A 16,517-nucleotide genomic window follows, 5' to 3' on the forward strand; every position below is an offset into this window, starting at 1 on the left:
CGTGACAGCAGTGCCACCAAAGCGATTTGCAAAGGCTTACTCTCTGGTTAATGACTTTGTGTATTCCTCGTTACGGAGCGTGGAGCTGAGCTTCTTGACGTTAAACCCAAAGCAGTTGCAGGCTGCTGGAGAAATTCTTCTTTGTCTCTGAGTCATCCAAAAAAAACAGGCAAATCAGGAGGGCCTTTGTAGTGCATTCTCAATCCAGTCTAATCCTTAATTTTCCAAACAGAGAAAGCCATTATTTTGGTTAATTGTAATGAAAAACTTGCTGAAGCAGTGCACATTATTTCGATTACCCATTAAGCCTTTTCTTTCCTAGAATGAGATTACATGATTTTCATTAACTTTCTTGCTTTGAACTTCTGAGCGGTAATTTACCAAAAGAAATAAAGAAAACAAAGAAAGAAAGAAAAAAACCCACATAAAACACAAAACAGTGTCCTGGAGCTGGGGGGCTCCTGGTTGCTGAAGCCCTGCTGGTGATCATATTGTGCAGAGGAGCAATGCAGGCCAGCTTCTGTTTCAGCAGTTGAAACTTGGGGCTGTTTAGTTTGGAAAACAGGAGGCTAATGGGAGACCTCATTGCTCTCTACAACTACCTGGAAGGAGGCTGTAGAGAAGCTGGATGTTAGGAAGAAATTATACCCAGAGAGACTGGCCATTGGAATGTGCTGCCCAGGGAAGTGGTGGAGTCATCATCACTGAAGGTGTTTAAGAAGAGACTGGATGAGGCACTTGGTGCCGTGGTTGAGTTGATTAAATGGTGCTGGGTGATAGGTTGGACTTGATCATCTCAAAGTTCTTTTCCAACCTGGTTAATTCTGTATTCTGGTGCTGGTCTCTTCTCACTGGTAATTAGTGATAGAACAAGAGGGAAGGGCCTCAAGATATGACTGAGTAGGTTTAGACTGGACATTAGGAAAACAATTTCCCCAGCAGGAGTGGTCAGGCCTTGGAATGAGCTGCCCAGGGAGGTGGTGGAGTCACCAGCCCTGGGTGTGTTTCAAGGTGGTTTGCATGTGGTGCTTGGGGATATGGTTTAGGGGTGAACCTTGTAGAGTAGAGTTCTGGGTTGGACTTGGTGTTCCTGAGGCTCTTTTCCAACCTGAATGTTTCTGTGGTTCTGTATCTTCTTGATATTTGGGGCTATTTCTAGTGAAGCATATTAAAGAATAACATTTTTCAGTTTGCACTGGAGTTTGAAGCTATGACTTTTATAAAGGCTTCCAGCCAGTAACCTGTTGCTTTGGTGTAAGTGGACATTGTGTAGTGATGGATTTATTTCACTGGATCACATCAACACAGTAAACCAACAGATTCTTGTTGTACCATAAAATAAATGCCTTTTAATCCTAAAGTAATAGGATCAGCTGAATTTCTCCTCAAAGAACACCCCCAACCCTCCATTCATCTCTTGCCTTGCTTTCCATATCAATATTGAGTTTTATTGCAGTGCACTTCATCAGAGCTTTTCCTTCTGTTCTTTGTCTAACAGCAAAACAAGAGCTTCCTCAGGGGGGCAACTAACTCAGCTCCATCTCTGGAGATGCAATTATTTTGTGTTTATCCTTAGTGCCTCTGGGTGACCAGCTGATTGAGGAAGGCTCTCCTCCTACTCTGCCACATCTGGAGTGCCAGATCCACTTCATGGCTCCTCAGTTCAACAGAAACAATGAACTACTTGAAAGAGTCCAATAGAGGCTACAGAGATGTTGAGGGGCATGGAGCATCTCGGTGAGGAGGAAAGGCTGAGAGACATGGGGGTGTTGAGCCTGGAGAAGAGCAGCCCCAGAGGGGATCTGAGCAATGCTCAGCAAGAATAGAATAGAATAGAATAGAATAGAATAGAATAGAATAGAATAGAATAGAATAGAATAGAATAGAATAGAATAGAATAGAATAGAATAGAATAGAATAGAATAGAATAAGAGTAGAGAGTAGAGTAGAGTAGAGAATAGAATGAATAGAATAGACTAGACCAGATTGGAAGAGACCCATCAGAGGATAGGGCCAAAATTTTCCATAGTGCCCAGTGATAGCACAACAGGCAAAGACTGGAACTCAGGAGCTTCCATCTGAACAGGAGGAGAAACTTCTTTGGTGTGAGGGTGCTGGAGGCCTAGAGCAGGCTGTCCAGAGAGGTTGTGTAGTCTCTATCTCTGGAGAGATTCCAAACCCACCTGGCCATTGTGATCCTCTACTAGCTTCCATGGGTGCCCCTGCTTTTATGGTGGGCTTGGATTGAGTGATCTCCAGAGCTCTCTTCCAACCCCACCAGTCTGTGATTCTGTGCTGCAGGCAGTTCTGCACAGGGGACAGCTCCCTGGGAAAAACACTGTGATTAGGTCAGCAGCAGCACTGCTGCTCACCCAGCTGCTCCTTGGTCACCATGGTAGTGGGAGGGTCTCAGAAAGATTGATAGAGTGCTGTACTGTCTGTCACAGTGATGCTGGCTTGCAAATTGTTCCTAGAAAAGGCTGTTTGCATCAGGTCCAAGCCCAGTCTGAAGATCTTGTTCACAAGTCACTATGTGTTGCATAATATTTGTGTCGTAACTCTCAGCATCCTCTGGACAAAGAACCAGAAGTCTGTGAGCAAGGAAAAGTGGAATTTTACCCTTGGGATAAGCTGTGTTCTTTGGTAATTGCTGCTCTTTGATGTCTTTAGGTTGCTTTAAGAACTGTGTGTTCCAGGAGCTGGCGTTTTCTTTTTTTCCCCCCTATTAGAAGAAACACTTTTAAAAGGCTCTTCTGTCCCTGACGCTGCTTGGGGCAGGGGAGGTTAAACGGACTCTGCCTGTGGGGCAGCCCCTCCAGGCTGCTCTTCAAACGTGGAGCAGGGAATGTTTGAAAGCTTAACCTGGTGGTGTTAACACCAGACAGAAGAACGATTTCACTTCACAAATGCCATCAATCAGAGCAGGTTTTGAGGGTGCTAAATTGCAGTGTAAGAAGTCATAAAAGTCAGGTCCCTGACAGCTATTACAGATACCTTTTCCCTGCTGCGTTGCTCTAAAGTTCATAACATTTCTGAAAAATTAGAGGAACAGACATTATCCATGGGCAGACAGGACAAATTGTCCTCCTGCTTGCTCTTTTGATGTTTCTCTGATTGAACCCCAGGAACTTTATTTAAGCTGCTCTCAATTTGTCATTCCGCGGCGTTAATTTTAATGCCGGCTCTGCCGGTCGCCTTCTCTGTGTCTGCATGGAGAGGCCGGGCCCTCCACGGGGATGAGCCAGCAGAATGTGTGAGGGTAAGTGATGACTGTCAGGAAAAGAGTTGTGGAGCTTGAGTCAGTGCTGCAGGTGCCTCTCTGTGCTGAGGGGTGACCATGGATGCAGAGCCGGTAGCTGCTATGTCCCAGCAGCTGGAGCTGCAGCAGCTGCCCTGTGGTCCACAAGTTCTCCACGCAGGGAATTGAGGCCAGCAGGAGTAGAGCAGTGATTGTGTCCCCATACTACAGAATTGGCCATGTTGGAAAAGACCTTTGAGATCATCAAGTGCAACCTCTCACCCAACACCATCTGATCAACTAAACCATGGCACCAAGTGCCTCATCCAGGCTCTTCCTAAACACCTCCAGTGATGGTGACTCCACCTCCTCCCTGGGCAGCACATTCCAATGGCCAATCTCTCTTTCTGGGAAGAATTGCTTCCTAACATCCAGCTTAAACTTCCCCTGGCACAGCTTGAGACTGTGTCCTCTTGTTCTGGTGCTGGGTGCCTGGGAGAAGAGACCAACCCCCACCTGGCTACAACTTCCCTTCAGGGAATTGTAGACAGCAAGAAGGTCTCCCCTGAGCCTCCTCTTCAGGCTAAGCAACCCCAGCTCCCTCAGCCTCTCACCACAGGGCTGTGCTCCAAACTCCTCCCCAGCTTTGTTGTTCTTTTCTGGACATGTTCCATCAACTCAACATCTACAGGAAAGATATTGAAGTGCTGGAGTATGTCCAGAGAAGGGCACCAAACCAGGTGAGTGGTCTGGAGAACAGGGCTGGGGAGGAGCGGCTGAGGGAGCTGGGAGTGTTCAGTTTGGAGAAGAGGATCCTGAGGGCAGACCTCATTTCTCTCTGCAGCTCCCTGAAAGGAGGTTGCAGTGAGGTGGGTGTTGGTCTCTTCTCCCTGGATCAGGTGATAGAATGAGAGGAAACAGCCAAAAATTGTGCCAGGGGAGGGTTAAGTTGGAGATCTGGAACAATTTCTTTGCTGCAAGAGTGGTCAGGGGTTGGAACAGGCTGCCCAGGGAGGTGGTGGAGTCCCCGTCCCTGGAGGTGTGCAAGAAACCTGTGGCCATGGCCCTTGAGGACAGGGTTTGATGGCCGTGGTGCAGTTGGGTTGATGGTCAGACTCAATGGGGTGGGGTTTGGAATGACTCCAGAGATGAAGACTCCACCATCTTCCTGGGCAGCCTGCTGCAATCCTCTACCCCCTACAATGTAAAAAAAGCTCCTCCTCGTGTTGAGATGGAGCTTCCTGTGTTCAAGTTTGTGCTCTTTATCTCTTCTTACTGGGCACCACTGAGAAATGCCTTGCCCCATCCTCTGGACACCCACTCTTTAAATGTTTACAAGCATTGATAAGACCTCCCCTCAGGAGGTCTTCTCTAAGCTAAAAAAGCTCCAAGTCCCTCAGCCTTTCTTCACAGAGAGATTTTCCAGTCCCCTCATCACCTTTGTAGCCTTCAGTCTGCTTATTCACAAATATTTGAGAAGGGGATCTGTGGCCTAAAGCTTTCTGCAAACAGGTGGATGAAAAGCTGGCAGGAATCAGCTTTCTTTCTGACAGTGGCTAATGTGCTTAAACCTGAACACAGCAAACAGGCTTCACCTTGAAGCAATGCACCAGAGGGGCCTCTTTCACCTTGAAGGTTTGGCAGGGTTGGGCTCCTCAATCAGCGGAGAGCCTGGAACCATTGCCAGAGTTGTCTTTGGCTTGCAAGCCACAGATGATACAGAGATTATAGGTTGTTGCCTCAGGGTTTTCTCTTTTCTGAGGCTGCAGGATTTTAAAGGAGTGAGGCTTTTTTCACTGTGAGTGTTTCACAGCTTCTTGCTGACTGCTGGTGGGGAGGGGAGGGTGGCATTTGTCAGCCTGGCTTTTATGCACCTTCCTCATTACATGAAAGTTGGAAATCAATTGGAGTTCAGGGAGGTGTTCTAGGAAGGAAATCTGTGGCTTTAAAATATGCACATGGACCTAATCCTTCTGCCTTTGTTTTTTCCTTCCTTATTTTGGTGTTTCCTGGAGGTGTTCAAGAGGGGATTGGAGGTGGTACTTGGTGCTGTGGTTTAGCTATGAGGTCCGTGGTGATGGGTTGGACTCTATGATCTTTGAGGTCTCTTCCAACCTTGGTGACTCTGTGATTCTGTGTGATTCTGTAACACCCACTTTATTGTCCCTGCCAAGACAACTGAAAGTCTTGCAATAATGATATATGCTCTTGGAAGAGAGGACTTCTACCAACACCTTCGGTTTTACTAATAAATCAATAGGTAATTAGTAGAGAGCTTTGAAACATTTACAATACCTCACCCACAAATAGCTCTCTCCAAGAACACCCTGTGCTGGAGGGACCTGCAGGCTTTGGGGGAGGTCAAAGACTACTTAAAGGGAACATTTTTGTGTGCAGTGAGGTGCTCTACTGGGGCTTGGTAGAGGAGAAGGTAATGGCAAGCCAACTAGGCTTAAATAGGATTCTGGCAGCAGCCTTCTGAACTTCACAAACTGAGATCTCATAGTAGCCAAAAGCCATTCTGAACCTGCATGGTCTTTGCCCACTGCATCCAGAACATGCTTTCAACAGGGATGAAAAAGAAGGAGCCCAGAGTCGATTTGCAGCTATAAGATACCAGGGGGAAATGGCTATTACTACAAGATACCAGGGGAAATATGCATATTAGGAAAATGTCTTGCCTGGAAAAGTGGTCAGGGATTGGAACAGGCTGCCCAGGGAGGTGGTGGAGTCACCATCCCTGCAGAGGCTCAAGAAACCTGGGGCCATGGCACTTTAGGACATGGTTTAATGGCCATGCTGGTGGTGGATCAATGGCTTGACCCCATGGTCATAGAGGCCTTCTCCAACCAAAACAATTCTATATCCTGTTCTGTAAGATACAGGTGCAGTCAGGATTTGCAGAGCTTGGGAGCAGTCATAGAATTATAGAAGAGTTTGGGTTGGAAGGGATCTCCACAGCTCCTCCAGTCCAACCCCCTCTGCAGCCAGCAGGGACATCCTCCACTGGAGCAGGCTGCTCAGAGCTTTGCAAGCCTCACCTTTAACATCTCCAGGAACTGGGCTTTAACCACTTCCCTGGGCAACCTGTTGCAGTGTTCCACCACCCTCACAGGACAGAACTTGTTCCTCACATCCAATCTAAATCTGCTCTTCTCTCATTTTAAACTATTGTCCCTTGTCCTGTCCCTGTAGGCCTTTGCAAACAGTCCCTCTGCAGCCTTCTTGTAGCCCCCTTCAGGTGCTGCCAGGACACTATTAGGTCTTCCTGGAGTCTTCTCCAGGCTGAGCAACCCCAGCTTCCTTGAGGTTGGGCTTTGCCTGAGCATTCCTGGGAGTTTATCTGTTTGTTTTCTCACTGCTAGCTGTGATGACTCAGGGAGAAGGCAGCTTGCTGAAGAAACTCATGATTTTCTGCAGTCCTGGAGCACTGTGCTTTTGTCCTATGCTGAAGAGAACATCTGTGAGGATTATTATGCTGTTGACTGGCTCAGAGAACACAAATTACCTTCTATTATACAAGGGTTTTGTCGGAGGACAAGTCACTCATTAGCCAACACTGGGAATTGCCTCTCCTGGCTGTCTAGACCCTGCAGATGAGGTGCAGGGAAAGCTTGCTTGGATCAGGTAGCAGCATTTTGTGTGACAAGTGCTAACTTGATGGCATTTGCTGCAATTAACGTTGTGGCATTTCAATAAGTGAAGTGATGGCGCTGCTGTGATGCAGTCAGGCTGAGTGAGAGGCTTCACAGAGGACATCCCCAGGGCAATTTGATTTTGTTCACTCTGATGTCTCAGGACGCAGGCAGAGGTAGATGATAGGATGGCTGTTGGCCTCCCTTAAATGATGTAGCTCAGGCTTCCCACAGTGGTCAGAGCACACTCATGTCAGGGTGGATGTGCCTAACTCTGCCTTTAACTCAGACTGCTCTGAATACTTGGGTCAGAAATCATCATCAAACTGTTGCAGTCTCTGTCTCAGACTCTGGAGATCTTCCAGAGTTTCTTGCTTTTTCCTTGCTTCTCTCCCTTGCTTCTCTCCCTTGCTTCTCTCCCTTGCTTCTCTCCCTTGCTTCTCTCCCTTGTTTCTCTCCCTTGCTTCTCTCCCTTGCTTCTCTCCCTTGCTTCTCTCCCTTGCTTCTCTCCCTTGCTTCTTCCTGTCTTCTGAGCCTCTGGATTTTTATGGTTGTGTTACTGCTTCTGAGGAGCATCTGACCCTGCTTTTGAACTCAGGTATCAGCTGTTTGCCTACCAGCTATCACCTGTCAGGCATGGCTTTGCGCTTTAACTGCACTTCTACTTGGTACAGCAGCAATGTGGGACATTAAAGTGTGTCAGAAAAGAAGGGGTGATAGCAGGAAGAGCCAACTGACTCATGATCCCTGTTGGAGTGCTGCAGGGTGCTGCAAAACAAGCCCAATCCTACAGCCTGGTGCTGCAGGGGGCCAGGAGAGAAGTGACAGTTCTCTTTCCCAGCACTGGACACTGTCAGGTTTCAACTGAACAGGGTGCTGGACCATCTGAATATGGAGAGAAACTTCTTTGGTGTGAGGGTGCTGGAGCCCTGGAGCAGGCTCCCCTGAGAGGCTGTGGAGTCTCCTTGTCTGGAGAGCTTCCAACCCCAGCTGGGATCTTGGGCAAGCTGCTGTGGGTGCTGTGGGGTTGGACTGGAAGATCTCCAGAGGTCCCTTCCAGCCCCCAGCAGTCTGTCATTCTGTGGTCTGGTGTCAGGATTTATTTGTTGTAGTTTCAAAGCCATTAGCTCCCTTTCTGCCTGCAGTTGACTTTAATAGAAGTGATAGGTGAAAAATAAAAAAGCCAACCCTCCAATTTAGTCTTTTCCTGCTCAGGAGGATGGAAAGCAGCTGCCTACCCTTGAAGAGCACGCTGTTGTGTTAACCAGCGATGCCCTTGAGCTGTCCTATCCATTTCACTTCCCAGTTTCCTGAAGAGTTGCTCTTCCCTAGGTGCAGTTTTGTCTTGCAGAAATACCAACTCACAGCACTGTGTGAAAACACAGCAGCAGGCAGAGCAGAAACCAATTCCCTCGACAGCAAACAAGGGAAGGATTTTTATCATTTCCACTGGATGTACTCCAAGAATTCTCTCCTACTAGTTATTATCTTTCCCTACAGTGTGGAATATTCAATTAAACCTTCTCCCCAATTGGCCATAACTTTCAATGAGAATTAAAGCAGTTCTGTTTAGGTAATGCCATCCATCACCCAGCTTAATGTTTGGAGACAATAGGAATGGTTTCACCTGATCCTGTGAATTAACCTCAGCTGACATTCTTCATGTTCCATTTCCTCAAAACCACAGAGGACAGCAAACATTCAGCATCTTTCCTGTCCTGGTCTGAGCCGGAGCAGAGCTGGTCCTGCTCAGGGCTGGCACTGCCCAGCTCAGGCTCTGCTTAGGGAGCTCCTTGCTGAAGCTCAGGGCAGCTTGGCACAGCCAGGGGCTGCTCCTAGGAGGGAGAAGCTGGTGGCAAAGATCCTGCCAAGGGCTGGGCTGCAGAAAGGCTCTGCCTGAGACTTGCTCCTGGGCACACCAAGGGCACTGCCACAGCTTGTGCCACCCCTTGGGGGGCAGGAAGGCAGAGGTGGCAGCTGTGGGGAGAAGCAGCCAGGACAGGGGAGCCTCAAGTGCCCCCCAGGAGATTGCAGCTCCTGAAGGGTATCTTCAGGAGCCAGCTGAGGGATCCCCAGGCTCAGGCCTCTTCTTCCCTGGCTGATGTCCCAGCAGCACTCTGTCCCTTCTTCCTTCCATCCCCATCCCTGTGCTCCTCAATCCAATTCCAGAATCCAGCTCCTGAATCTGGTTCCCATCTGCTGCTGAGTCCACTCTGGGACTTGCCCAGTGCTTGCCCCCAGCATCAGTGGTGCCAGTGGTGCCCTCATTGGGTTAGCTCTTGGTTTGTTTCTCTTTGTCTGTATTCCATGGTGGTGGTGTTCCTTCCATCTCAGCTGGTTTAGTTTCTTTCCTATCCCATCAGTTTCTCCCTTCTTCCCTTTCTCTTCCCTTTGGGAAGGCAGAGGGGTTCCTGGAGAGCCCTGGTGGCCAGCCCAGCTTTGATTCTGGACACTCTGCTCACTGGAGGCATTTAAAAAGAGACTGGGTGAGGCACTTGGTGCCATGGTTGGGTTGATCAGATGGTGTTGGGTGATAGGTTGGACTCAATGATCTCAAAGGTCTCTTCCAACTTGCTTAATTCTGTAAATTCTGTACTCTTGCACGCCTAGGCACTGGCCCAGCTTCTGTATTTTACAGCTGTTTCACTGGATAAAATGCATTTTAATTCTCTTGTTTTCCAACCATGAATACCACACTCAGAGCTATCAACTTTATGGGCCAGGTGTAAGGTTCTTCCTTGCAGTGAATGAAACTGTTTAGGGAGTGAAGGATCTCAGGATCTCAAGAATGAGGCAGGATATCATCATCTAGCCCTGTATGCTTTGTGGTTATTACTATCTTTTTCTGCCAGCAACAGGAAGATGCACACAGGTATAATTTAAAGCTGGAGACTGTGAAATGTGTTTTGAATAATAGATGAGTCTCAGTCAGATATCCTTAACATGTAATTAAAGACAAATACAAGCAATCCGATGATGCTTAGTGCATTCTCCTTTGTGCTGGTGCCTGAGGGAGGAGACGTGGGTGAGAGGTTGCTCCATTGTAATCTCCCTGACAGAGTCTCTCTGAAATCCTTCAGTGGAGAGGACAGACTTTTTTTCCTCCATGGAGTACAGAGCTGTTGCTCTGGCCCTGATAAATCCAGCTGGTTTGCCAGGGTCAGGGAATACAAAGGCTAGGCACATTCATTCGCACCCTCCTCCCCTCTTGAATATGCACTGTCTTCTCTTCATCCCTTTTTCTTTCCCACCCCTTTTTCTTTCCCACCCCTTTTTCTTTCCCACCCCTTTTTCTTTCCCATCCCTTTTTCTTTCCCATCCTTTTTTCTTTCCCATCCCTTTTTCTTTCCCATCCCTTTTTCTTTCCCATCCCTTTTTCTTCCCCATCCCTTTTTCTTTCCCATCCATTTGTACATCTCATGATCTTGGTGTTTCATGTAGTCATTCTTCTCCCAACTCCTGTACCCACATATTTCCTGCATCTCCATCAAGGTGGACATCTGGCAGCAGACTGGATGGCAGTGTGGCTTCCTGGCAAGAGTAATGTTTGGACTCAGTGATCTTCAAGGTCTTTCCCAACCAAACTGATTCATAATTCCTTTCTATGATTCTAAGTGGCATCCCTGATCATGTCCCTGTGAGTCTCTACCCTCAATAGTGAAGGAAGCCTCCTGATGATCCACAATTGCCCTGATGATACTTGCAAAGTCTGATGTGAAGGGAAAAAGGCAGAAGACGACCAGAAAATGCCCAAAGAAAAGCATTAAAGCAAGGCTCCTTCCATTCAGCTAAAAGCCTTGCTGGCTGTGAGCAGCTTCACTTGGTCCTTAGCCTGTGCTGTGCTTGTGACACTCCTCAGTGGCAGCCAGACATTGACACTGATGAGCAGAAAAGTCTTGGTGCAATCAAGATAACTGATCTTTTTAGGGAAGAAAAGTTGATTTCCTTTATGTTCTCAGCAGCTACCCTGAAGATAAAACTCTCTGATACAAGCAGGAGAGAGAGCAGTGAACTTCCTGCTGTCACTTTTTGTGGGGGTTTTGAGCAAGGTTGGTGTATTTCATTAAATCCTCTACTCCAGCTGCAAATCACATCCTGGGCTGCAGCAAGAGAAGCAGAGCCAGCAGGTCAAGGGAGGTGATTCTCCCCCTCTGCTCTGCTCTGCTGAGACCCCACCTGGAGTACTGTGTCCAGTTCTGGAGCCTCTGTTACAGGAAGGATCTGGAGATGCTGGAAGGTGTCCAGAGAAGGGCCATGAGGATGAGCAGAGGGCTGGAGCTGCTCTGCTATGAGGACAGACTGAGGGAGTTGGGGTTGTGCAGTCTGGAGAGGAGAAGGTTCCCATAAGACCTAATTGTGGCCTTCCAGGAGCTGCAGGGGGCTGCAAGAAAGTTGGGGAGGGATTTTTAGGGTGTCAGGGAGTGATAGGACTGGGGGGAATGGAGCAAAACTAGAAATGGGTAGATTCAGATTGGATGTTAGGAAGAAGTTCTTTAGCATGAGGGTGGTGAGAGCCTGGCACAGGTTGCCCAGGGAGGTGGTGGCAGCCTCATCCCTGGAGGCTTTTGCAGCCAGGCTGGATGTGGCTGTGAGCAACCTGCTGTAGTGTGAGGTGTCCCTGCCCATGGCAGGGGGGTTGGAACTGGCTGAGCCTTGAGGTCCCTTCCAGCCCTGACAATTCTGTGATTCTATGAAAAGTGTCACTACCACCTCTTTTCTAGGGTGAATGATTCACAGCCTCTTGCTGCTAAGATGCTTGGTTTATGGTATCATGTTTTTCTGTGTTCTGAGTACAGGGAGACTCCATCAAGTGCCTGTCACATTTTTCCTGTGTTTAATGCAGATGACAATACACTGCACGGGCCAGTTTTCCTTCAGGAGCCCAACAGCATGATCTTCCCCTTGGATTCAGAGGAAAAGAAAGTGAAGCTGAGATGTGAAGTGAAAGGAAATCCCAGACCAACTATTGGGTTTGTTGATTATTTCACTGGTTTTTAGCATGATCTGCTCATTATTTCAGTGTCCTCCAAGTGCCCTTCTCTTGTGTGTATCAAGCAATGTAGCTCTGGGATACTCCTGGAGTCTACATAGGTGCTGATAAGAAAAGAAAACAGCATCTCTGATCAGGGGAATCTGAGAGCCCTGGGACTGTTGAGCCTGGAGAAGAGCAGACCCAGAGGGGATCTAAACAACACTCAGCAAGAGCTAAAGGACCTGTGGGGGGCAAGATGCTGGGGCCAGGCTCTGCTCAGTGGTGGCAAGGGGCAGAAAAAGGGACCACGGGCACAAACTGGTACCCAGGAGGCTCCATCTGAACAGGAGGAGAAACTTGTTTGGTGTGAGAATGCTGGAGGCCTGGAGCCCCAGGAGGTTGTGCATTCTCCTTGTCTGGAGAGCTTCCAAGCCCAGCTGGACTGGGTGCCCTGCATTAGCAGTGGGGTTGGACCAGATGAGCCCCAGAGGTTCTCCTTGTCTGGAGATCTTCCAACCTCCCCTGGCCATTGTGAGCCTGGCAAACTGCTGTGGGTGACCTGTTTTAGCAGGGGAGTTGGACTGGATGATCTCTTCCAGCCCCCATCATGGTGAGATTCTCTGATCAGGAAGTCCAAAGCCATAGCAGCTTTCAGACAAGAATTCTAAAAGGCTATGAAAGGATAATCTTAGCTCCCAGATTATCTATCCTTTCCCAGAAATGTGGGCAAAGCTCTTAATGGTTTTGAGCTTTAGTAACTGCTTTGGGATCCTTAGTAAACACATGTGATACTACTACAGTGCTGCTGCTGGAAGTACTGCTTTTTTTTTCCTCTAGTGCCTTTCACACCAAAGTAAATGGCACTCTGAAACCAATTAGAGTTGTCAGGCCTCAGCCTCCGTGCTGCCTTCTGACACAACCAGCTAGTTCATGCCATAAACCCTGGTGAGTCACCGGTGTGAACACCTCCAAATTGCTTCTCAGTAGGTTCTGGTGCAGGGAGCTGCTGTATGGCTGTGTCAAGGGGTGTTGGGGGATGCAAGAGCTGCAAGCTGGAGCAGAATAGTCTCCACGTGAACACAAGTAAAAACTTTTTCCCTGTGAGGCTGCTGGAGCCCTGGAGCAGGCTGCCCAGAGAGGCTGTGGAGTCTCCTTCTCTGGAGACATTGAAAACCTGCCTGGATGTGCTCCTGTGTGACCTGCTCCCAGTGATCCTGCTCTGGCAGGGAAATTGGTCTGGATGATCTTTTGAGGTCCCTTCCAACCCCTACCATCCTGTGAGGGTTGCTGTAAGTGGGGCAGCTTGGTGCTGGCATTTCTCAGTGCCCCAGTTTGTGCCAACGTCTGCTGTGAGTGAATTCTCTTCAATTTAAAAACAACCAACCAGCAAGTTTGGGAGAGGGGAAAAAAAAGAAAGAAAGAAAAAAGCAAACCTCAGTGGACTGGAATGGTTTAAAGATCCTAGTTTGGGGACTTCCCCTTGCAAAATGATTAATTCCAAAGAGCAGCAGCAGCAGCAACTACAGAAACATTAATCACATCTGAGACTGAAATATATGCCAAGGCCATTGCTCTTTCAGTTAAATACTGGAATATTTCAATCCTGTGCAGGAAATTTGCATTTTCATGCACTTCTTCTTTTTAAGTAACTAGTCCAAAATGGTTTAAATCTTATCTGTTTATTTATTTATTTATCACAGAATTGTCAGGGTTGGAAGGGACCTCAAGGATCATCTAATTCCAGCGCCACTGCCATGGGCAGGGACACTTTCCACTAGATCAGGTTGCCCAGAGACACATCCAGCCTGGCCTTAAAAACCTCCAGAGTTGGGGACTCCACCACCTCTTTGGGCAACCTCTTCCAGTGGCTCACCACCCTTATGGTGAAGAACTTCCTGACATCTAATCTAAATCTGCCCTCTTCTAGGTTGCATCCATTCCCCCGAGTCCTATTGCTACCCAACACCCTAAAAAGTCCTTCACCATCCTTCTATCTACCTACCTATTTACCTACCTACCTACCTACCTACCTACCTATTTATCTACCTGCCTACCTACCTACCTACCTACCTATTTATCTACCTACCTACCTATTTATCTACCTGCCTACCTACCTACCTATTTATCTACCTACCTACCTATTTATCTACCTGCCTACCTACCTACCTACCTATTTATCTACCTACCTACCTACCTATTTATCTACCTACCTACCTATTTATCTACCTGCCTACCTACCTACCTACCTATTTATCTACCTACCTACCTATTTATCTACCTGCCTACCTACCTACCTACCTATTTATCTACCTACCTACCTACCTATTTATCTACCTGCCTACCTACCTACCTACCTATTTATCTACCTACCTACCTACCTACCTACCTACCTACCTACCTACCTACCTACCTACCTACCTATTTATCTACCTGCCTACCTACCTACCTATTTATCTACCTACCTACCTACCTATTTATCTACCTGCCTACCTATCTACCTACCTATTTATCTACCTACCTACCTACCTATTTATCTACCTGCCTACCTACCTACCTATTTATCTACCTACCTATTTATCTAACTACCTAACTACCTACCTATTTATCTACCTACCTACCTACCTACCTATTTATCTACCTACCTACCTACCTATTTACCTTCCTACCTACCTATTTACCTTCCTACCTATTTATCTACCTACCCACCTACCTACCCACCTACCTACCTACCTAACCTATCTACTTAATCTATCTAATCAATCTGCCTAATCTATCTGCCTGTCCTATCTTTGTATCTTTCTGTCCATCTGTCCATTTCACTTCTTGCTGTCTGTGTCAAGCACCCAGGAGCATTCATTACCAGCAGCAGGTTTTTGAACTCTGGCATTCTGTGCTGCAGGTGGAAGCTAAACGGGACCAGTATTGACATCGGGATGGATTACCGCTACAGCGTGGTGGAAGGCAACCTGTTGATCAATAATCCCAATAAAACTCAAGATCCTGGAACATACCAGTGTGTGGCAACAAACCCCTTTGGAACGATTGTCAGCAGAGAAGCAAAACTTCAGTTTGCTTGTAAGTAGCAACCCAACCTCCACCCCTGCAGCACGCTGGAAACGCTGAGAGTAATGCTTCTGTCCCTGACCTTTGCCTGCTGCACAACAGAGGACTCTCTGAGCTGTTCATGGAGTCAGCACCTGGATTTAGAGGGGGAATGGGAAGGAGGAGTAGATGCCTTGGGTTTGATTATTTAGCTGAAATTGAATGCAATAAGCAGGGTGAAATACCTTATGTCTTGAGAAAGAGGCCACCGAGGAAAGGGTCTGGATCTAACCACTGAGTTTTTTCCTTTCCTTGGAGAATTAAAGCTTCAGAATATTTCAAGGAGCAAACACTTTATAAAGGATCAATTCACAGTGGCAGTATCCACAAGTCCTGGTTGGATGTTAGGAAGAAGTTCTTCCCAGAAAGAATGTGCTGCCCAGGGAGGTGGTGGAGTCACCATCACTGGAGGTGTTTAGGAAGAGCCTGGATGAGGCACTTGGTGCCATGGTTGAGTTGATTAGATGGTGTTGGATGATAGGTTGGACTGGATGATCTCAAAGGTCTTTTCCAGCCTGGTTAATTCTGTATTCTGTGCTTCAGCTCAAGTCATTTCAGGGTTGAGTAATAGTTTTAACTCTGTAAAAGGGGAAACAGGCTGCTTCATATTGGTTAGGGGTTAAATTCTATGTTGCAGCTTCTTGTCAAAAGCTAAGGATGCCGGAAGCAGCAGAGCTTGATGGGAATTGGCATTGCATGAAATTATGTAAAGCCAGCAATGTGCTGTGTGAGGATAGGGACCAGTTATGCTCTGGAAGTGTTTTGCACAGCACCAGAAGAACTTTCCAGTGAGGGTGGGGAGACACTGGAACAGGTTGCCCAGGGAGGTTGTGGATTCCCCCTCCCCAGATGCATTCAAGGCTAGGTTGAAGGAGGCCTTGAGCAATCTGGGCTGGTGGGAGGTGTCCCTGCCTGTGGCAGGAGAGTTGGAACTGAATGATCTTTAAGGTCCCTTCCAACCCAAACCATTCTGTGACTCTGTGACTTGCAGCCCAGAAACCAAATCACTTCCTGGGCTGTATCAAAAGAAACGTGGCCACCAGATCAAGAGAGGTAATTCTGCCACTCTGCTCTGCTGCTTTGTTGCTTAAGTTGTTAGTTGCTTATTAACCAAGATCTTCTAAACACAGAGAAACCTTCCTCATTTTGCTTTATCTGCAGAATGTTTATCTGGTTCTGTTTCTTTCCATTTCTGGACCACAGATCTGGCAAAACTCTTTCACAATACCTCGTTGGCCAAGTACAAATCTGGGCTGGCTGATTCTTAGTTAAGACTCAGGCTTAGTTAAGAAGATTGAATCTTCTTAGTTAGGAAGATTGAATTCAAACCCAAAGCTTGTTCTTTTCCAGTCATGATGGAGAACTTGGATAAATGAGTTTAGTTTTGACTGCAAAACAAAATTTTTATCTTGGATTGCTAAAGCAGCACAATCCAATTAGAAACACTTGGATCTAATTAGCATTTCTCAGGGTAGTCTCTGTGCTGTCACAAAACAGTAACTCCTTTTGTCTTGTACAGCCAGAATTAGCTGAATTATGATGTGCACAGAGAAGTTGGAGAGTATGACAA

The 16,517-nt window shown here is 47.3% G+C and overlaps 1 protein-coding gene across 5 annotated transcripts in view; it reads left to right on the forward strand.

Moving 5' to 3' along the window:
* The window catches only part of LOC137449153 (contactin-4), a 425,057-nt gene that overhangs the window by 258,468 nt on the left and 150,072 nt on the right, over window positions 1-16,517 (forward strand). For all 5 annotated transcript variants that reach the window (XM_068154396.1, XM_068154400.1, XM_068154397.1 and 2 more), the window contains 2 exons: window positions 11,717-11,843; window positions 14,745-14,920. In XM_068154396.1, the coding sequence (XP_068010497.1) occupies window positions 11,717-11,843; window positions 14,745-14,920 (303 nt within the window). The remainder of the gene's footprint in view (window positions 1-11,716; window positions 11,844-14,744; window positions 14,921-16,517) is intronic.

This window comes from Melanerpes formicivorus, unplaced genomic scaffold (genome assembly GCF_026170545.1).
Source record: "Melanerpes formicivorus ecotype bairdi unplaced genomic scaffold, bMelFor1.0.p_v2 SCAF_28, whole genome shotgun sequence".
Taxonomy (NCBI): domain Eukaryota; kingdom Metazoa; phylum Chordata; class Aves; order Piciformes; family Picidae; genus Melanerpes; species Melanerpes formicivorus.